This window comes from Limanda limanda, chromosome 23 (assembly GCF_963576545.1).
Source record: "Limanda limanda chromosome 23, fLimLim1.1, whole genome shotgun sequence".
NCBI classification, from domain to species: domain Eukaryota; kingdom Metazoa; phylum Chordata; class Actinopteri; order Pleuronectiformes; family Pleuronectidae; genus Limanda; species Limanda limanda.
This window is the reverse complement of record NC_083658.1, coordinates 5,304,464-5,326,464: the sequence shown is the minus strand read 5'-3', so window position 1 is coordinate 5,326,464 and position 22,001 is coordinate 5,304,464. Positions and strand designations below refer to the sequence as shown.

Sequence of the window (22,001 nt, the reverse complement as noted above, 5' to 3'; positions counted from 1 at the left end):
GAACTCTTAACCCAAACCCACGGTAAACAAGCGATGTCCACACGATGTGATGCAGCCTGCGTGAGAGGCCTCCTCCTGGTGATCCTCAGAAATGTTAACACTAAACTAGGGTTGCAAAGGGGCGGAAAGTTTCCGGTAAATTTCCGGAAACTTTCCAGACACTTTCCGGAAACTTTCCATGGGAAGTTTAGCTCGGGAATTTTGAAAAAAAAATAAATACGCAAATTGAACGCTGAGCAATAAAAACATCACTCAAAACTCTATTTTAAAGATGTATGGAATGCAGCACACACTGCACTTTGAATTTCAACCCTCCACTGTGCATTCTTCCATCACATGCACAGATAACTCCCAGCATCCTTCACTCTACAGCAGGGCTACTGAGGCCTGCTGTAGTGTGCAGGACTAGTCAGGTAAGTTTCAATGATATTACTCGGGAAAATATATTGGCATGCTGATTGAGGATTGTTCATCTGTTCATCTAGCCTATTTCCATTCATTTATCCATCAATTGTAAAATATGTCTACAGACGGTTCCAATTGTTTGGCTAACTATTTATATCTCTGGCATTATATTAGTGTTTTTTTACAAACTTTTTTCTCATCTTATTCTACAGAACAATGCCACGTGCACTATCTCATGTGTGGAGACATTTCACCCCATCCAATGTAGAAGGAAAGGCTGTGAACATTTGCAAATACTGTGCAAAGACCTATGTTAAGAATGACACAACGATGCAGAAGCATATAGTCAAGTGCCCAGAGTTTCCTCAGGGCTCAAATCAGCCTATGACACAACAAAATGTTTATATTTATGTCTGTATATGACAAGGTAAATACAGTTAGTATAAATTACCTACAACATTTCCAGTTTATTCCTGTTAATTCCCGTATATTCCCGTTAATTCCCATGGAAAGTTTCCAACTTTGAATATTCCCGGAATTTTGCAACCCTAACACTAACAAATACATTTTAAACCAACAGTGTTCCTGCTCGGCTGGTATAAGAATGCAGCTCTATGCTACAGAGCTTTTAACCTTTTTTTTTCATTTTTGTATCATCATCATTGTTGTCATTGGCAGCGTAACGGCGAAGCGTCTGTTAAGTGAAAGTCAACCATCAAAAGTTTCCGGCGGCCGCAATGAGTCGGCTCATTAATGGAAGACAACACCGGGCTGTCGCAGCCTCACAACTGTGTCAGCCTCATGACTCACAACGCAGGTTTAGGCGCGGCAGCTTCAATGAGCGGGAGCGGCGGCGGGGGGGGGGGTGGCGGTGGCGGTGACGGCACATTGTGGTGATTGGATGGCAGCGGAGGAACTACAGTGCATCTCTAATAGAATATCTGGCTCCTGTCTGAGCTACTAAAACTAAAATGGCTGTCTGTGGAAATGAAGACGGTCTGATTGGATTTCTCTGGATTAATCCCTGGAGGAGAGTCCAAGGCGTTAAAGTGCCTGAAACACACACACACACACACACACACAATTACCACCAGTGCTTCTAATGAAAGTGTGTGTGTGTGTGTGTGTGTGTGTGTGTGTTCTCTGCTCCATAAAGCAGCACAGCACTGGTAGAGTGGAATACTAAACACTATAAAAACACTTATCAAGTCGCGCAGAAACAAAGCAACTGGGAAGCAAAGTTTCCCTCGTTACTCGCCGTGCTGCTCGATACGACCTCGGGTAAATAAATGCAAATGTTACTGGAGATGTGTCATGTTCTAGTTGCAGATTCACGAGAGCAGATTTTAGCCGCAAATTACCAACATTTTAAAAGATATCTTTAAAAAAGCAGAGAGAAATCCATATGAATGGGTTGTGTGTTAAAACTAGTTATCTTTTAAACAACTATTACAGTTTCATATTAAAAATGTGTAGTCCAAATTTTTTTCTTTTATTAGTAAAAATTATTGAAAATATCGTGACCTTAAAACATCAGCCGTCGTCCATCTTGACTCTTTTCATACGGAAAGGAAACAAAAATGTAACTTTACTACCTGAACAGATCTCATCTCCCTAAAATCCTCAATTTCTTTCCAATTCCTTTAAAGCTGCATCTTCTCATTTAACTGAAGACCTAATGGAGTGAAAATGATGGCGCCGCTCTGCCTTTCTATCTGCTCAACATTTTCAATTTGTGTTTTACTGTCACCCCGTCCTTTCCTCTCCTCTTTCTCTCCCCTTCCTGCTTATACACCGCTCCACCGTATCCGTCTTTAAGTTGGGATGGCAACCGTTCGCTTTACTTATTCACAACTGCATAAACATCCCTAGCAGTCGAAATTTATAGTGAACCTGAGAAGAGGTACTTGTCATCTGGAAGCCACTGAATATTCAAAAAAGATTGTTTTTGACAACAAATGAATAAATAACTAGTGAATAACTTGCCTGAAACTTTTAACTGAATGTTTATTTCATGCATCCAAGTTCGTTTGGGATGAAACAAGGACAGAAAGGTTTTTTTCAAATAAACCTCTTAAATTAAAAATATATTTATAGTTATTTGTATTATTTATCAAAGGTCGACAGTATCTGGACAGTATCAACCATGTCATCACTGTAATTAAAAGATTAAACGTACAAGTAACCCTCAGGAATTTGAACTCGTCATACTGTGAAACCGCTAATCGCTTCATCTATGGAATCTGTGACAAAGATCTCCAAATGAAAGGTGTGTAGTTTTCACAAGGGTGCACACACACACACACACGCACACACACAGAGAGACAAGTGTACACATGTTCAGAAACCCTGCTGGTATTTCTCCCAGAAAAACCGGGTGCATTTTGGGAAGAATTCCTGAGTCACGTCTTGGATCTAGACTCCCAGTCCTGGTGCAGCTCTGAAGCCAAAAGAAACAACAACACCTCAATCAATGTTGTGTTTACTAATGCAGCTTTGATTGATTTAAACCCGTGTGGAGTCAATATCAAATAACCGTCAAATGACAAGTTCTGTCTGCATCTTCATATCCCAACATCTGCAGCTGATTCTCATGCATCACAGCCGACAAGGAAGTGAAGCGATTACCGGTCACATGTGAGTGAGGCGCTCGCCGGATCACAGGAGCAGGTGATCAACACCTGGCAAACGTAAATCTCATGGTAAATATAACGATACGACGGTTTCGCTCCTCTTTTGGCTGCTCTACCCCTCATTTCCTCCTCGGTCTCTCTTCAGCCTCCCTCCCCCCCCCCGCACTCACCAAATTACCCAGCTGTCTTTCCAAGGCCGACAGGCAGCCGTTAATTAGCCAATCTCACGCTCCGTTAGCCAGCCGCGGAGACAGAACGAGGTAGGGGAAGAATAGTTGGCGAATAGATGGAGAGAAGTGGGAGTGAGGGAAGTGGAGGGAGCGAAAGCAGATTGTTAAAGTGGAAAAGAGGAGTGAATGGAGGAGGCAGTAAATGGGGGGAAGAGTGGCTGGAGAACGGCGTGCAGCGTTTTCCTGAAAAGAGCGACGAGAGAGGAGGGGAAAAAAAGAGCGAATTGTACCGAGGAGAATGAGGAAGAGTAGCTGGAGAGGGGAGAGAGGGATGAAAGGAGGTGTGAGAGCGAAAGAGGATGAAGTGGTGAGGTGATGACAGAAAAGCGACTCACTTCATTAACTGTTTCTGGTGAATTAACAGCGAGCTATATTCAAAGTGAACTCACTTGTTGCAACATAATCAGGTTAAAATCTCCACTCAGACTGAAATGAATTGCACAGGACGCCATGATTGCACAGCCTCCATTAGCACAAAGGAATGAATGATATTACGGGGGGGGGGGGGGGTTCTAAGAATAGAAAATCAGCAGTAAGTTGTTTGCTAAAACGTGTAAGACCCAAGGAAATATGAAACTAGACACTGGTCAGACTGGGGCGACTGGGTAGAGCAGCAGGTTTCCCATTGCTGCATGCCGACACTCTGGTCCTAATGTTTTTACCGTCCACACAGTCAGACCTCATAGCTTCAGCTGCTGTTGTTTCATGCATTGCAGTTCTCTTAAGCTTGTGTACCTGTCACTCAGCATCTGGTGCATGTGAGGGTGACCTTCGTGCATGTGCACCCCCATTACCGCTATAGATTGAACGAATTCTGGGGGAAACGCTGAGGTCTTGAAAAAGGAAAAGTGCTGGAGCAGCTGACTCGGACATTTGTGTTCTCACATACAGCCGCTCTGGAAAATGATCAGAAAAACGTGTGGACTTCTGTGCACTCAGGCGAATCTCTACTTTAGAGATTGTTGTTCCTTTGCACGGAATCAAGATGGAAGCGTCGTGACTGACACTTGACGATCGTGGCTGTTCACCAGGAGCCTCACGGTTTCCTCTTCCTGTTTGGCTGATGCATTCTTTGGAGGCTAAAAGGAAAAAACATGTATGTGTGTGTTTGTCTGTGTGAGTGTGTGTGTCTGTGTGTGTGTGTGTGTGTGTGTGTGTGTGTGTGTGTGTGTGTGTGTGTGTGTGTGTGTGTGTGTGTGTGTGTGTGTGTGTGTGTGTGTGTGTGTGTGTGTGTGTGTGTGTGTGTGTGTGTGTGTGTGTGTGAGTGTGTGTGTGTGTGAGTGTGTGTGAGGCAGTGAGGAACAAAGCTTCATTTCCTCGCTGCAGGAGCGGAATGGGGCGCTGTTATTTTAACAAGAGAATTTCAGAGCAGCGACAGAAAACAAACACACACCGATGCATTTAAAAGCCCCAAACTGTCACAGCTTCAGCTTCAAACGAGAGAGACAAATATCTGTAACGGTGATGTCATCCCTCCGCCACTGATTTCAAGTGTGCGGCGTCGCACTAACACACAGCTCCATGACTGCAATAACATGCCAGTCATTCCAGCGGTAATGAACGCTGTGCGCCCGCACGCCGCAGCACGCTCAAACGACAGCGAGGCAAAATGTAACACGGGGTCAAGAAAATAGCGAAACCATCACACGTGTTCAAATTGTATTTACGCACTTATTTTGCTAAATGACAACAGTGATCCAGTTCCAGAGGATGGCTCTCGACATCAACTCTTCTCTAGGAATGTAAAACAAATCCCACTCTTCGTTAACCAAGGTGCTGCAGACTTCACAGATTTTTCCCACATTCACTTCCGGCGTGAACGAAGTGACGACGGGAGAAAAAATGAATGTGAACTGAAAGCAACAAATCGTACGCGAGCCTCTGTGGACCAGCTGCTGCCCGGGGGAAGCCATGTGTCAAACTGCGAAGTGCGACTCAGACGTTAACGAGATTCAACGTCTCGTTTGCCACCAACAATATGCAAATGTGGCGTCAGCTCGTTCTGGTGACGGACGGACGAGCTCAGCCGATGACCCCGTGACCGATAAGGCCCGGCCTCAGTGTTAGTGAGGAAAGAAAACATGGTGATAGTTGGTGACACAATAAGAGAAACTCGTTCGGTGGCTCGGCTCAGGAAGGGCAAGTAGGGTTGCAAAGGGGCGGAAAGTTTCAGGTAAATTTCCGGAAACTTGCCATGGGAAGTTAAGCTCGGGAATTTTGAAAAAAAAAACAAACGCAAATTAAACACTGAGCAATAAAAACATCATTCAAAACTCTATTTTAAAGATGTATGGAATGCAGCACACGCCTCCACTGTGCATTCTTCCATCACATGCACAGATAACTCCCAGCATCCTTCACTCTACAGCAGGGCTATTGAGGCCTGCTGTAGAGTGCAGGACTAGTCAGGTAAGTTTCCATGATATTACTGGGGAAAATATATTAGCATGCTGATTGAGGATTGTAAATCTGTTCATCTGGCCTATTTCCATTCATTTATCCATCAATTGTAAAATATCTCATGTGTGTGGAGACATTTCACCCCATCCAATGCAGATGGAAAGGCTGTGGACATTTGCAAATACTGTGCAAAGCCCTATGTGAAGAATGACAAAGTGCCCAAAGTTTCCTCAGGGCTCAAATCAGCCTATGACAAAACAAAATGTTTATATTTATCTGTATACGTATATGACAAGGTAAATACAGTTAGTATAAATTACCCACAACATGTCCAGTTTATTACCGTTAATTCCCATGGAAAGTTTCCAACTTTTAGTATTCCCGGAATTTTGCAACCCTAAGCGCAAGCAGTTCGGACAGGCGCTCAGACTCGAGCCGCTGCTCCTTCAAGGCGCCAGTTGAGGAGGTTCGGGCGACCCATCACGATGCCTCCCGGGCGCCTTCCATAAGCGCTTTATCAGGCACACTCAACCGGGAGGAGACCCAGGGGCAGACCCGCAGACTCGCTGGGGGGGGGGGACCACACATCCCATCTGGCATCGGAATCCCACAGGAAGAGATGGATGTTTGCAATCACTCTGCCTCGCCCCTGATTTATCTCAGTCGCTGTCCCCCACAGCGTCATATAGGTTCCATACAGGCAGTCGCTTTGGAAATGCTCCTTGTCCCACAGCTGCAGTCGCTTGTAGGTCACACACACACACACACACACTGTATTTACCTGTGGGTCAACAGCATGGCTAATAAAAGGCTGAAGCAGCAACCTGACTAAGAAGAGAGGAATAATGAGGGATATTTTATGTGCGGGTGTGTTTCGCCCATCATAAATACAAGCTGCAACAGGAGAGCTGTTTGCAGCCATCTCTGAGGAATGCACACACACACACATGCACACACACACACAGTTGGTCAACCTTTTCAATGACTCCTGAAGCTGCCTTATTGTGTCAGAACAATGAGCTACAAAGGTGAAGTAGGACGCAATCTACCACTCACTTGTACGCACATTCACACACAGGACACACTAAGGGACAAAGGTGTCTAATATTCTGTTACACCCAACAAAGTCCCTCCGTGTGTGTGTGTGTGTTCTAAGAGCACCCGAGGAAGTGAAGTCTTGGCCGTTGTCCAAACGGAGCCGACACGTCAGCGCCGCACCTTTGTTGACACGTCACTCGATACCAGTTTGCTAATTGGTCCATTAACCTGCTGTCGTGGTTTACACTCGTGACACTGTCGCTCTCTGTGCAGCGGCCTCGTCTGAGAAACTGAATATCTAAATCGCCCAGCGCCGCCGAGCTCCACTGTTGAACCGACGGTTAAATACACATCAGCACTGTTGCCGGGGGTGACCTGTTCCCTCTCATGGATCATAAACACGAGCTCCGCGGTTCATTTCAAGTCAGATCCACAGTCACCATCCTGCTGCAGTCACCGACTCTGAAGGAAATTCACTGATTGTTTTAAAATCGAAGCTGTATGTATGTGAGCCGTTTTAACAGATTTAGAAGTCAGACAAACATTCTCTGTTTGGGGATATTTGTTGACGAAGAAACATTTAAAACCCGTCAGCCTTTTCCTTCACATGTGTATTTATAGACCTTATAATTAATTCTGTGTCAAGCAACACATTGCTTCAGAAAAACAAAAAAACAACTATAAATGCAACTGCCTCCACTGTAGAGACAATCTGCCTCTGGGCACAGAAGCATAAGAGGGTCCCGCATACCCCCCCGCCCTGTTCCTCTGTTGGCTCTTTGCAGGATAACCGCTGAACGCTATTGGATGAAACCAAAGCAGAATTAACATTAAGAAAGACAATCTAAATCCTGCAAGATTGGTTTTCCTCAACAGAAATTAAAACATCATAAAATACTATGAAAAAGCATCAAAGCAAACACATAAGCAGGTTTACTGTCCAGCTGCCAAACACATGCAATGCACTGCAGTCAGTGTGCAGCTGTTTTCAGTCGAAATGAACCAAACCCTGTGCTCTTACGCACTTCAGATACTCAAGGGTTGTTGCAAGAGTCTCAGATTCAGACGAATGAGGAAATGAGATAACAGTTTGATTCCTTAGATTAGTTCCTTAAAAATGTCATTGTACCCGTTTAAAGGACAATAAAGATCTGGTTCCATCGTTCCTTGAATGTTCTTTGAAGGGTGTTGTGTTTTCCTACGTTAATTTAAATGGAATCTTTTTCAGAGTACTAGTCCGATGGTTTCAGGACACCTGTCACTATAGGTTGGAATATAAAACTTACACAACTTCTATAAACAATCGGTGCTAAAAATAACAATAATCACAGAATATATTCATGAATTGCTTCTGTCTTTTCTTCCTTCCTGTAGTGAGCATGTTCATGCGTAACTCTGCTCTCAGCTGTGATACTGAGGGTGTGTGTGTGTGTGTGTGTGTGGGGGGGGGTTCTTCCCATGGTGCAGCTGTCTGTGCGCACACGCTCCACAACCTCCAACGCACCAATCCCTGCAGCGTTTCACTGTTAAGTGTTTATGTATGGGCATACATTACAGGCAGGCTGCATATGTACACAAGCACACTGCTGCGAAGACACAGGTGCAAAGAAATGTGCAAAGAAATATGCTCGCATATGTCCGAACACTGCAGGAGACAGTGCTCCTCTCTGCATGTGTTTGCACAATTATTTCCAAATAACTCCACACACACACACACACAAACACACACTGAGGGAGGAGGTCTGCAATGTGCCTTAACGGCTCCCTATGTGGAAGAAAGGTTGAAAACACATGTTGGACGGTGAAAGAAAGATGCACAGAGAGGAAGAGGAGGGAAAGAAACGGTGACAGATGGAGGGAGGGCGGTGTTGAGCGACGCGTGATGTCATGCGACACGTTTAAGTCAAAGGGTATGGAGCGGCGAGGAAGAGGAGGAGGGAGGACAGAAGATGGATGGGTGTTTGCATAGTGGGGGGGGGTTGAGACAGAGGGAGAAATAGAGTAATGGAGAGAAGAGGGGAGGACAGGTCGAGTTACACTGCAAATATATATATAGAATATATATTTTTTTTAAGGCAGGCAACTTTTTTTTATTCTAAATCTGAAATGATCCATTTTGATTAGTGCAGCTTTAAGTATATTTATCTGCTAATGGCTCAGCAACATTTTCAAAGCAGGAGTTTTTATTATTCACCTGAGTTGAAAGTAATCATGTTTTTTAACCAGTTAATTCTACATTCATCTAATTAGAAGCAACCGCGATCGGAGAATAATACGGTTTAGAATGGAAGTGTTATTACTCTCACCTACAGTAAAATGTATCACCAGTGTTTCAAGCGGCAAATACACACAGTTAAGAAAACAAAAGCATTTACAGTAGTCGTGTGTGTGTGTGTGTGTGTTAACAAGAGCAGGAGTGAGAAAAAGCATATTTTTCATCTGTACAACTCTTTGAAATGCAGGAGTCACATCATTCTTATTAGCAGCGCTGCTGACAGGTTGGCAGGTGCAGAACACAGCACGAGTACAAAGAGTGTGTGTGAGAGAGTGTGCAAGTGTGTGTGTGTGTGTGTGTGCGTGCAGCTACATTCACTCATGCTTGTGTGTAAAAGAAAATGAAAAGTTCAGACAACACAAGAGAAAGACAGAGACAGTGAGTGATTGTGATTTGTAGCATAAGAAAGCAAACATCTCTGTGTTGTCTACCTGTGTGTGTGTGTGTGTGTGTGTGTGTGTGTGTGTGTGTGTGTGTGTGTCTGTGTGTGTGTGTGTGTGCACTGTACCTTGTGTCGCACCGGTCTTTGGTGAGGATCCAGAGACGCTGAGCGAGCAATCCATCTTGGCGGTTGTCGACGGATAAACACTGGTGTCGTCTGATTGGATGGCGATGGTGAAGGACGGGCCTGCAACAGCAGCACATGAGCTGGAATCAGCTTCATTCCACAAACACATTGGACGCAGGCGGCAAACATCAGAGAAACCCAGAGCGAGATGAAAAGCACTCGTTTAAAACACAGGCCGCTTTTCAACCTGCACACACACCAATTCTGCTTTCATGTCCCCGAGGAGCGCTGGATGAGGATGTGAGCTTCCTGTGAGGAAAGAGTTCTCGAGCTTTCAGACGGAAAAACGCTGCTTTAAAGTCACGACGTGTGATTTGATGTGATGTGTGGACGTCGACAAGGAGAAAACAGCTGTGGTGTCGATATAAATAGATTAAAGAACGCGAGCGGTTAACACGTTCATATACAGTCAGTGGTTTATCAATAAGATATGTGTGGTCCGCAGTATAGCTCATAAAACCTGCCTCCTCCGTGTTAGCAGAATGGACAAGGACCCAAATTAGTAGCTCTCGTTACAGTGATGTTTATTTTCCGGTAAGTTGACCCACACGTGAAGCCACGAGGAATGTTTTATTCGCCCCTTGGCTCAATTATTGGCAATCATGGAAGTCAAGCAAGAATTTTAGCAAACCAGCCTGGTATGCTACTAAGCCAGTTCCCGGATCCTAATATTCTTCTCTTGTCTGTAAAACAGGAAATGAACAAATTGATGACATCGAGTCCGTTTGTTTGAGGGTGCAGAAGTTGCCGCAGCCATGTTATGTGGTTTCCTGTGTGGGGATAGTCTCGAGCCGTCTCTGGTAACATTTAAGTTGCTCTGACAGTTTTATTCCCCCCGCCAAGAACGCCGCATTACTCACACTGTCATGTGCGGGCAAAGCGTTGTAAAATGCACGCGCTCGTAAACGGCATGCGGACGGACATAAAACATGCTGGTTGGGTCTCGGCCTCTCGGTGAGCTGCGGGTGAGTCGATCAGTCAAACAGGAGCATTCAAGAAACACTTTAGAGGGTTCAGGCTCCAAATGAGTCACGCAGCCGATATTTACATTTGGGCTGCTGCGGCCCGGGAGGTAGAGCCGGACGTCCACTAATCAGAGGGTTGTGGTTTTTCCCCAGACCCCTCAGTGTGTAGGACGAAGTTTCCTTGGTAAAGACACTGAAGCCCAAGGACAGAAACATCCGTCTGTTTCCATATTTGTACCAAACGTTGAGCATTAATGACCTTTAAGCAATTTGAAACTAGAAAACCACTTTATTAATTAAGTCTATTAACAATTTCAGTAAATATCCAAAGTTGTTTTTTCGAGGGAACATTTATTTACTTTGAGGGGTTTTTGTAATCGTCACCAGCATGTTTAGCAACTCCTTTATTTCTTTTCTCTTCATTTTCTACAACTAGAGTTGTTTTTTTTACAGGACATGTTTACTGTAAACTGCTGTGGGCGTTCTGCACCCCCCCCCCTCCCCAAACAACTTCAGGATGTTTAGGGAAATAAAGTCCGTGAAGATCATTTTAAACTCGTCGACTCCTGAACTTCACGTCTCTGTAGAACAACGTCTTAAATAGTTTCTTTAATTTCAGTGTTTGAAACCACTTTAAGATCTGCGTTGTCTCATTGGTCTGAAAGATGAGCGATGCAGAATTCATTTACTCCTACAATAAATACTCAAACTGCATCATTGCTCCATTTCAAAGGCTGAAGATAAATGAACTGATTTAAATGACTTTTCTTTTACAATTCGGCTTTTGTCATTTCAACTAAGTGATTTATGTTATATGACAGAACTATGGACTTTAAAATCAAATCCAGGTTGTAAAAAGAAACAGAATTTGACTTTTTTACACATTTACCAATGCCTCAATTTAAATTCCCATTGACAAGCTTGCATTTTTCCCGCGGCTACACCATATGTATGTTGCTGTTTTACTATTAAAAAAAAAATCACTCAAACACTTAATTATTTAACAGTAAATGTGCTGGTGAGACTTTGCATTTCCACATACGTCCTCAGAGAAGATCCCACGTACAGGCTGCAACACCACAACACGTCTGAAACATTCAAGATACAGCTGGAACCTTGGGAGGCATGCCAGTTGCATGTGCTCGTAACACACACACACACAAACACACACTCACACATACACACTCATAGCTTCTGTCCCCTAAGGCAAGCATAAGGGGTTCTTGCAAAAACTGCCCAGCTTAAAGCTCTAACTCTGTCAGAGAGTGTGTGCATGTGTGTGTGTGTGTGTGTATGTGTAGGGGTATTGCACTGTGTGGGGTCAACACAAAATGTTAGACTTGGATACACACACTTGAAAGATTACACACACACACACATGCGCAAGCAGAGAGAGAAAAGAAAAAGCAGCGGTGCAGATCTCTGCAGCTGGCTGATTGGCCAAAGGGCTTCACTTTGAAGATGTCCCAGAGAGGGAGGGAGGTAGAGAGGGAGACAGTGGGGGTGAGAGAGAGTGAAAGGATGGCGGAGAGAACGGGGGAGGAAAAAGCAGCGAGAGAGAGAGGCGGTGGAAGAGGAAGTTATGCTCAAGGGCTCCTGTCCTCCCCAGAGAAAGACAGAACGTCTTCAGCCTCTTTCCTTCTCACGGCAACTTCCTTGTATGTGAAAATGCAAACATCCGAGCCAGTTGCCCCCCCCCCCAAAGTCAAATGTCAGAATAAAAGTTACAGAGGGCAAATATCACAGGATGAAAAAGAGGAGCCATACACATAAAATGTTCATCTGATATTATTTGGGATGTAAAAGTGATATGATAGAAGTGAGAATGTGTTAATTAGTGAACTTCATAAGGTGCTGGTAGGGGGCTTTTAAATTACCACAGAGCCGGGCTAGCCGTTTCCCAATGTTTCCAGTCTTTATGCTAAGCTAACAAGCTCCAAGTTGGTTATTGGTCTTTAATCAGATTTGTTGATAAGGCTCCTCATGTTTCCTTCCTTCCTTCACATCTCCATCTTTAAATCGTCTCTTCTTCCTCTCTTCTATCTTTTTTACCTCCCTCCTTCTCTTCCTCCTCGATGTCACCTCCCTCCTCTTCCTCCGCTTCCTGTCTGCCGCGCCTTGTTTTTCCTTCTCCTGTCTCGCACTTCCCAGTCAGATCAAAGTACGTTAAGTAGGCCAGTGGCTGTGGTGGGCGTTACAGGGCTTAAGGTGTGTTTGTGTACATGCATCTTTATCTTTGAGCGTTATTAGGGAATTTATGTTGCTTATCATTAACTGTGTGTGGGTGGAGGATGTGAGTGTATAATGTGTGAACAGAAATGCTAAATATTTCTATTTATAGACATTTACTCCAGGATTTCCAGGGTAATTGCAGGAACTTAACACATATTTAGTCGCCAGTATTTGCTCAGATTGTTATGAAACGGAAGAAATTAGTTGAAATAGTCAAACGGCTTTAAATTAATCATGAATCCCGCCGCAGTGCTAGAAAGTAGTTCCTCAATATTTGGTCTTTTGTCATGCTCTTTGTGCAAAGCCGGATTTCAGGCAAAACTCATTAAACGGAACCAACGGCATTAAAAACAAGTGAGAGAAAACTTCAGTGGTGACGTAAAGAGACACATTTAGAAACAGCAGTACAGCTCAGTGATAATATTTAACTTTGACTCAAGGGGAGTAAAGTGGGAAACAAATGGTTCTTTAAGTGGTTTTTCCATTTTAAAATAACATTTGGAGGTTTATTTTGAAGCGTTACCCATGAGCCTCTGCAGTCACGACAAAAGACAGAGGAACACAAAAACGTGCATGGACGCACCATTTTCTTGGAAGTCGATCCTGGCTTTGTTCGACTCGGCGCTCGTGGCTTTGGTCCAGGTTTGTCCCGGCTGCTGTTTCGTCCACGCCGTGATGTCACACCAGTAGAACCCTCTGTCGGACAGCTGGACTCCAGCGAGGCGAAAGCGGAACTCTGCCGGGCCGGACTTCGTCAGAACTAAACTGTCTCTGAGTGGACAGAACAGAGATGTAAGAAGACACCAGTACATTGTTAAAATGTGAATGTATAGATTTGTGTAGGTATATACCTCCTGTTGGGGTCGGTGGCTCCTCCATGCTGCACCACATTATCGGGGCTGAGAGTCATGATGGTTCTCACGTTGCCCTCCAGGCTCTCCTGCGATTGGATGAGCACAGAGTAGCCCGCCTCCCCGAGGTTCTCAGTGGTCACGGTGCAGCTCATCTCGAAGGTAGCCCCTCCCACTGAGGCTTCACGGACCCGTTTGGCCACGACGTTCAGAGTCGGACCTGAGAACACAACCGGCCCGTCGATTAATCGGCGAGAACGACTTCGACAAGGACATCATTCATCCCGCCGCGGTGTCAGGAGGTGAGGAAATCCCCGACAGAGGCCGACAGGAAGTGATAGGCGATTACACTGATTCAAAACAGGCTCACATACATGGAGCGCAATGGAGTTAGATCATGGCTCAATTAACTGAGGGCAGCGAGTTCAGCGTGTGCGACTGAAATAGAGACATGTTTGTGTGCGTGTTGTGAAAAAGACAACGAGAGGTCTGTTGTTATGCGGAGGGATTTTTCCTGTGAAGTCTGGAAACCACATCGAGACATTAGAGCTGATTCATAAAAACCTAACAGTGGGGTTGCTCTGACTGGTTGGAGTTTTTTTTTTTTTTTAATCATAAATGTGAGTTAAGGCTTCATTCCTTTTTTTTTTTATCTCTCCCACAAGTGACTCGTTAAAGCGCAGAATACGACCTTGAGTGGCAGGTTGTGTGTTACGTGCAGAGATGAGGAACCATTAGAGAGAAACGAAAGTACAAGTTGAGGAAGTCCATTATGCATTAATAAACTAGAGCCTGAGTAGTTTGTTGTAATGTTTAGTACAAATCGTGGTGGAGAAATTAATCAATCTACCATGCATTTCATGATTTGAGTTGAATTCTTATGTGTGTTTTGGATTTTTTGGTTCCTCCTTACGTTTGGTATCCCACTGTACAGTCACCGGCGAGCTCTTGTGCTCCGTGAGCTTCACCATGTCACCCTGGCTGCTGGCGCTCCACGCAGACACAGTGCAGGAGTACTGGCCCATGTCGATATCCTGCAAAGCAAAAATTAAAACTAGTCAGTGATCAACGTCAGAGAGTTGCTGGTTTCACTGTTAGAAGATAGGATTATGTTTATTCCCATTAAACTGTCAAATATCTCTCAGGATAGAAATCGCAAATGTTTCTGTCTGCCACTCTTTGTGAGTTTTCCCACCTGAGTGCGGAGGATTCGCAGTTTGAACGTGTTCGGCTGGACTCTGGTCAGAGACATGGCGCCGCCCTTCAGCCGGTCGGAGTACATGGACCCCGGCAGCAGGTCGCCGCTTCCGTCCAGGGAGCCGATGTGATGCGAGGTCTTGGCATCATCCCCTACTCGGACAGATGGAAGAGTCTCAAAATGTTTCATGGCAGTTCTAGAAACCAGCTGAGGTAAAAAAAAAATTAAAAAAAGTACCTGCAATCGCGGTGTGCTCCCAGGTGACGCCCAGTCGGCCTCCCAGGGGTACGTGGGTAATGTTGGTGACGTGGCAGTCCAGCTCTGTGGGTTCAGCCGTCACCTGGGGGTTCACGGCCGGTTCAAGGGTCAGCGTGTAGCTCGGCTCTGCAAAGAAATAACGAGAGAGATAAAAAAACTTCATTATGTAGTTAACACTTTTAGAAACGACTCGCATCCTGACGGGATCTTAGACACTTTACACAGAATCACCAGACGAATCCACAGTGAATCCTGCTTCTTTTCCTTTCAGTGGTTCAGTCCTTAAATAGAGCTGTGTGACAGAGCCAGGCCACAAAAATAGACCTGAAATAACACTGTTAACAGTGTGAGATGAGGTGTGCGTCAGTGTTAATAGTGTGTGTGTGTGTGTGCGTGCGAGAGTGTACAGTAGGTGGGGAGGCAGGTTTTCTCAGTTAGACATCCAGATTGCACCTTTCCACATCAATAAACAGCAAACACACACAAAAGATTACCACTTGCCCAACAGTGAGGCATCTGAGCCCCCCCCACACACACACACACACACACACACACACACACACACACACACACACACACACACACACACACACACACACACACACACACACACACACACACACACACACACACACACACACACACACACACACACACACACACACACACACACGTATAAAAGCAGTTACTGGTGTGTTATTAGTGTGTAGATGTGCCGTTACCTGCCACCGACCAACACACACGCAGATTAAACGTTATACATACAAAGTGTGTGCATGAGCGTGTGTTTGGCAAAGGAGGGGTTTTTGCGTGATGTCAGCTGGACGTCACAGACACACACTGACTCATGCACCGTCACCATCTGCTGTGAAACGCACACACACACACACACACTGGATAGGAATGTGTGAAGGTTTCCTGACAAATAGCCACGTGCCTCTCGCTGTCCCTCTCTCTGGAGTAACCAGTCCTTACTCACGTTCAGCTGCTCCGATGCTATTCAACATATAAACTGGAAGTGACCCATGTGGGTGATATAGGTGTTGAAAAATCCTGAATCCTTATAGAGCAGCTAATAAATGTAGGAACAAGTCACAGAAGATACAGCGATCAAACCAAACCTTCACCAAGGAGGTCATGTTTTCGTTTAGATAATTTTCCTGAAACTAGCTGGAAGGTCGGGACATGGGCCAAGGGAGATCATTTTTGGGCTTTGAGCCGGAGAAATAATTGATGGATCTTGGTGAAGAAAGAATTTGGCACATTTAGACGTCTGATATCTAGTGTGGTGCAATTTAGTGCAACAAGATAGTACAGAGTATCAGAGTTTTTGTTAGTGTGGATAATATGAGACATTCTGAACGTTTACGACTTCAGCAGAGTGACTTAGTGATTTAGGCGATGTGTGGTTTCTGTGAATTTAAATATCGAAGAAAACAAATCTCATGTGAACCAATAAAAAAAGTTTTAAAAAGGAACAAAGGAGTTTTTTAAGCGAGTGGCTCGGGGAGGAAGCGCGAGGAGAAATAGGTCAATGTCAATAACACAACAAACCGCTTTCATCCGCGTCTCGCTGCATGTGTTCGTTTGAAGGAGCTCGTCTTAGTTGGAGACTCTTAGTTTGCAGCGAATCTGATGGAGATTTGCCACAGACTGGAGTGTTTCCACTGTTATAGTGTCCAATTCATTGTTTTAAATAATTTGGCCCTGTGTGTGTGTGTGTGATTGGAAAAGCAGATATGAATAAGCCACTCGAGCCATTCCCTCTTTCTGTCAGCACGCAGCGTCTCAGGGGAAGTACGAGCTGACACACTGAACAGATGTGCATGCAGCATCGAACATTACAGCTACATGTAATCAGATTGCATGTGTCAGGCTTGCCGGTGGCTCTATGTCATTATGAGACAGTCTCATTAAATCCCATTGAGAAGTGTATTAATTTCACATTTTATGAGCGAAATGTGAATCACTATTGTTTCGAAATCTCATTTTCATGCTACATGCTCCAATTCGACAAATGAGCCGAGCCTGTCACGGCTCCTGTGTGATACAAAAGATGCTAAATAATAAACAATCCAGTCACAGATGCTGAACTGTATAGACGCTAAACCGTCATAAAACCACAGTCTGGAGCGCCATGCCGCCGGTGGCGAGACACAGGCGCCTTAATTTAGCTGCTTTGCATTTCACCGAGGGAGAGATTTTCACAGAGTTTAGGAAACTGCCTGAAAGCTGCAGGAAACAACTTAAATTGTTCCCTCAGGGGGGGGGGGACGATGTCATACGTTTAATCCTGCAAGATATAAAGTTGACTGAAGTTGACTCTTTTATTCAGGCAGCCCACGCTATTTTTCTTTTTTTACAATTTATAAAACCAGGAACGCCCTCAGGTGTTCAGAATGACATTAGCACATTCCGAAAAAACAGCCCACTTATTTACTTCAATGAAACCAAAGTGTTTGCCAATCAAATACATGCAGACACATATTCCAGGTCGATCCTTTTGTAACGTGGACGAGTAGATTCCATTATTAACCCCGACCACCCACCAGTGCAGTCTCAGTCCCTCAAGGTGTTCCTGACATATTGCATTCTCAATAATAATATGAGGTCACCATGACCTGCGGCCACCCAAATCGGACCAGTTAATGTGCAAGTCTAAGTGGGCCAAATAAAAAACAGCTTTGATATGGAGCAGTGCGGATAAGAAGACCAAGTTATGCTTCTTAATATCCTTTCCGTGGAGGAGCAGCTGAACCGCACAGGGATCCACTCTTGTTGCCGAATTCCTCACCATGTCGTAGCGGGGGGGGGGTCAGTCGGGCTAAAGAGGGACTCAGTGTCTTAACCTGAAATCAGTCATTTCTATTTCACATTCACACACATATCTTGACTTATATGAGAATATTTTCATAAATATTCGGATATGCTATGAAAATTAAGATTGAAATGTCCACTGACAACAATTCCAGCTGACACAACACACACACACACACATTCCTCTCGGCCTTGGCTACACTTCCCTTGTGTGTATCTGTGTGTGTTGTGGGGAGCTCTTAAATAAGTTCTTCAACTCTTTATGTGCTTCCTGGGGAGCTGCGCTTGCAGCAAAGCATCGTGGGAAGAGCGAGCAACCTCAAGGCCGCACCATCAATAGAATAGGAACCGACTGGTGGAGGACGGACGGACGGACACACACACACACACACACACACACACACACACACACACACACACACACACACACACACACACACACACACACACACACACACACACACACACACACACACACACACACACACACACACACACACACACACACACACACACACACACACACACACACACACACACACACACACACACACACACACACAGTTTGAGCTAATATTAAAAGGCTAGTGAGGATGAAATGTGAGCTGCACTCAATTAGAAGTGTTGCTCTCATGGTGTGTGTAAGCGTGTGTGTGTGTGTGTCGGCAGACGCTGCATGAAGGAATTTATACCCTCAGGCAAATGAAGGAGTTCCACCAGTGAGAACAGCCTCATACCCCCAGTATGTGGGACAAACACACAAGCACACAAGACACAGCGATAAAGATGGTGTTTGAAGCATGAATGTGTGTGTAGCATTTACGCCCGAGAAAGGCTTCAATTCAATTTCATTTACACACACACACACACACGTTGTTGGCCATTAGTATGCAGATAACTTGTGCACTCCATAATCCCCGTAAACACAAACACACACACACACACACAACGTGGCAGATATTGACGAAATGTACTCGATCATGTAGCCTGATATTTCAGCTCTTTGTGTGCGTATGTGTGTGTGTGTGAGAGAATGACCCCTGGTTGATATTTCTAAATGTAACATGGATCCTCGAGGCTTCTACAAACCTCTCTACATCTACGAGACACGGCTGTGATTTTAACTGAAGGCTTGAGCTGACATACAAGATGTACAGCGCCCAGTCCTCTGACACACACACACACACACACACACTGTTCCGTCCACTGAGGATTATGAGGAACAGTTTAGTTATTTGCATGTCTAGTACAGTAAATTATAGATAACAGAAGTGTCCCTGCGATAATTCTCATGTTTCCTGTGAGAAAAAACTGATTGATCATCTGAAACTAGAGCGTTCGGTCTGCAGAAGTTCTTTCCAGTGGCTCCTTATGGGAGATGTAGTTTCCTTATTGTATTAGCAACTGCATACAGTTTTTAGAGATGTAGAATAGAGAGAGAAATTGGTTATTCTGCACTAGACATTTTGTAGAGGCAGTCATATGTGTTGATGTGAGTAGTTTGATATATTCTTGAAGTTTATTACGTAGATACTTGTTTTGCACAAACAGTATGAAGTTGTAAATACTGTAAAGTACCGGCAGCCATAAACTAATCTGCTGCTGTTTCACTTCATAAAATTTCAACTGGAAAGCAGAAGGAGCTGTTTATTGCAAAGTAGCTGTGAAAACTCAGATTTATTCTCTTTGCGTATTTGAGCTTGTGAAACTTGGACAAACCTTTTGAAGGAAACCGACGACCAAAGAGGAGAATTAAAGCTAAAAACAACAGAGGAAGAGCCACAGAACACAGAGAGGACGAATATGAAGCTGGGACCATAGTCGTCCATTTGACTTTCCAAAGTTTGCAATGACCTTCTAATCATCACAGATGTCACCGTGTTTATCTTCAATTGCGTTGGTATTTCATTTAAAGTATTTATTTGCTAAATATGGTTTCCGGATTTTAACACCGACAAAACTGAGGGGAAGTTGGATCTTATTTAACATGAGAACAGGAAGAGGCTTCTGCTTTGTTTCACTTCTTAATTCAGGAATAGAAAACTCAAATGATCACATTAAAAAGATGACAGCAGGTTCTCAACAATGTGAGCATTACGAGACAAATCTGATCAAATGTGTCCATATTAACAGGTCCATTACTTTTCCATTTTAATCAATAAATACCCATTAATTCCAATTAAATTGTTTCCCTTTGATGTCAATATAAAGAGTTTTCCAGCGAAACCCTTTGAGAATATTCCCGAAGCACCAAAGCAAACTGGAATCTATAAATATGAATTAAGATGGTTAACTGCCACCGCCCTGAAACAATGGCAGTTGAACAGTAAACTTTTAGCCGAGTCGCTGCGCCAACACCCTTCAGGGGGAATTCTCCAAAGCCTTGAACGCGCTACTGTAGCTGAACTGAAAGCGATTATGTAACAAGTGTTTACTTATTCATTACAGTCCATTTATTTCATTAAGATGTGGGAATAGGGAGTTTGACAGAAATCCATCTGCTGCTGGCTCTCGGATCAGTCGGAATCTGCAGAACCCACAGAACACGGATCTAACGGGACAGGAAGTCAACGCTTATGCCAACAAATAGTTCCTGTATGGAACTCCCCAGAAAACCACGTGTCATTCTCACGATTCAGGGTTTGTGCAGATTGAACAAAGAAGAAACAAAGAGTTAATTGGGCAGGAATCACTTCAAGGAGCTGGTGGGTGGATTTAGTTTTAGCCGTTTGCCCTTTATTGATTATTTATAGCAGGAATATGAGGCTCAACACAAAGGAATAATATCACTTCTGGTTATGCGAGCAATTGATGATACAAAAACTAATTTAAACGTCTATTTCAAGGAGAACATTGAAAATGAAGGCGTTAGTCAGCATCTTATTATAGTTTTTTAGGAAACTATCTATTCAAGAGGAAACGCAAACGAATTCGTGTCGTGTTGGATATCCAAGACTTCATCTCACGAGCCGGCTACTCTCAGCTTCACAGAAATAAAAAGGGCCGCGCTGTAAAATTCACGCAGAGTGAATAAGAGACGGAGACGGAGAGGAGCAGGGAGACGGAGAGACCACCCCCCACGCCAGTAATTGATTGCTGTGTCGACCGTGTTTGACACCGCCGCTCTTTAAAGGCAGGAATCAGAGCATCACACACACACACATACATACACACACACAAACTATCAGCATACCCAGAGGTAGCAGAGAGCAGGAGAGGCATGACTAATCAATTGTCCTCTCAGCGGGAGTCGACAGGCTGACTAGAGGATTAAAAGAACTTCCCCTTGAGACTCCGGATTCACTGGTAAACATCCACAACTCGTGAAATCATGTGGACCCAAGAACTTCTTCCCCAGTGCTCTTTTCTTATCCACTGTACGGGAAAACCAGGATGCGTTTCCGATCGGTGATGGGATTGACAGTTTTTGTCGAGCATTCCTCTTCATTCTCACTCTGCAGAAATGGGATCTAAACAGCGAGGGGACGACGCTGCAGCAGAGCAATATAAAAACTCCACATGATGTGTAGGCTCACATCAGGATGACTTCCCCCCAGCTGCAGCCGCAACACAGAAAGAAATGGATGTTTCGTGCCCTAAAGCAGAAGGGATGCTGCAGCATGCTATGGGGAACGCTGACAGCGACTTGTCAATAAAGAGTCAAGCTTGTTTTCCTGTATGTATGGAGGCTCATTCCATTTGACATCCATATTTCATATTCAATAATTAAAATTAGTAATTTTTTCTGATGTGTTTCATCATTTTGATCAGGTCATAATCAGGGGATCTAACTCTGATCGTCTACATTCAGATCAGTAATAGATAGATGCAGTGGTGTATAAAGTACTTGAAAGCCATACTTGAGTAAAAGTACAGATATCTTACCTGAAAGTGACTTCGGTAAAAGTAGAAGTCACCCGTCAGAAAATGACTTGAGTAAAAGTCTTAAAGTAGCTCATATTAAAAGTACTTAAGTATCAAAAGTATCTGGTGTTGAAATGTACTTAAGTATCAAAAGTAAAAGTACAAGTACCAAAATTAAAAATGCAAAGTGCTTTTTATAGTAGGCCTATACAGACACAAAACAACCCAAAATGTTTTCTCCTCAAGGTATCTCAACTGACTGAAAAA

The 22,001-nt window shown here is 44.1% G+C and overlaps 1 protein-coding gene across 1 annotated transcript in view; it reads right to left on the bottom strand.

The window, feature by feature from the left end:
* The window catches only part of ptgfrnb (prostaglandin F2 receptor inhibitor b), a 45,093-nt gene that overhangs the window by 9,043 nt on the left and 14,049 nt on the right, over nucleotides 1-22,001 (bottom strand). The window contains exons 6-11 of the mRNA XM_061067370.1: nucleotides 15,033-15,179; nucleotides 14,793-14,947; nucleotides 14,511-14,631; nucleotides 13,598-13,817; nucleotides 13,330-13,517; nucleotides 9,490-9,609 (exon numbers count right to left, since the gene is read on the bottom strand). Of these exons, the coding sequence (XP_060923353.1) occupies nucleotides 9,490-9,609; nucleotides 13,330-13,517; nucleotides 13,598-13,817; nucleotides 14,511-14,631; nucleotides 14,793-14,947; nucleotides 15,033-15,179 (951 nt within the window). The remainder of the gene's footprint in view (nucleotides 1-9,489; nucleotides 9,610-13,329; nucleotides 13,518-13,597; nucleotides 13,818-14,510; nucleotides 14,632-14,792; nucleotides 14,948-15,032; nucleotides 15,180-22,001) is intronic.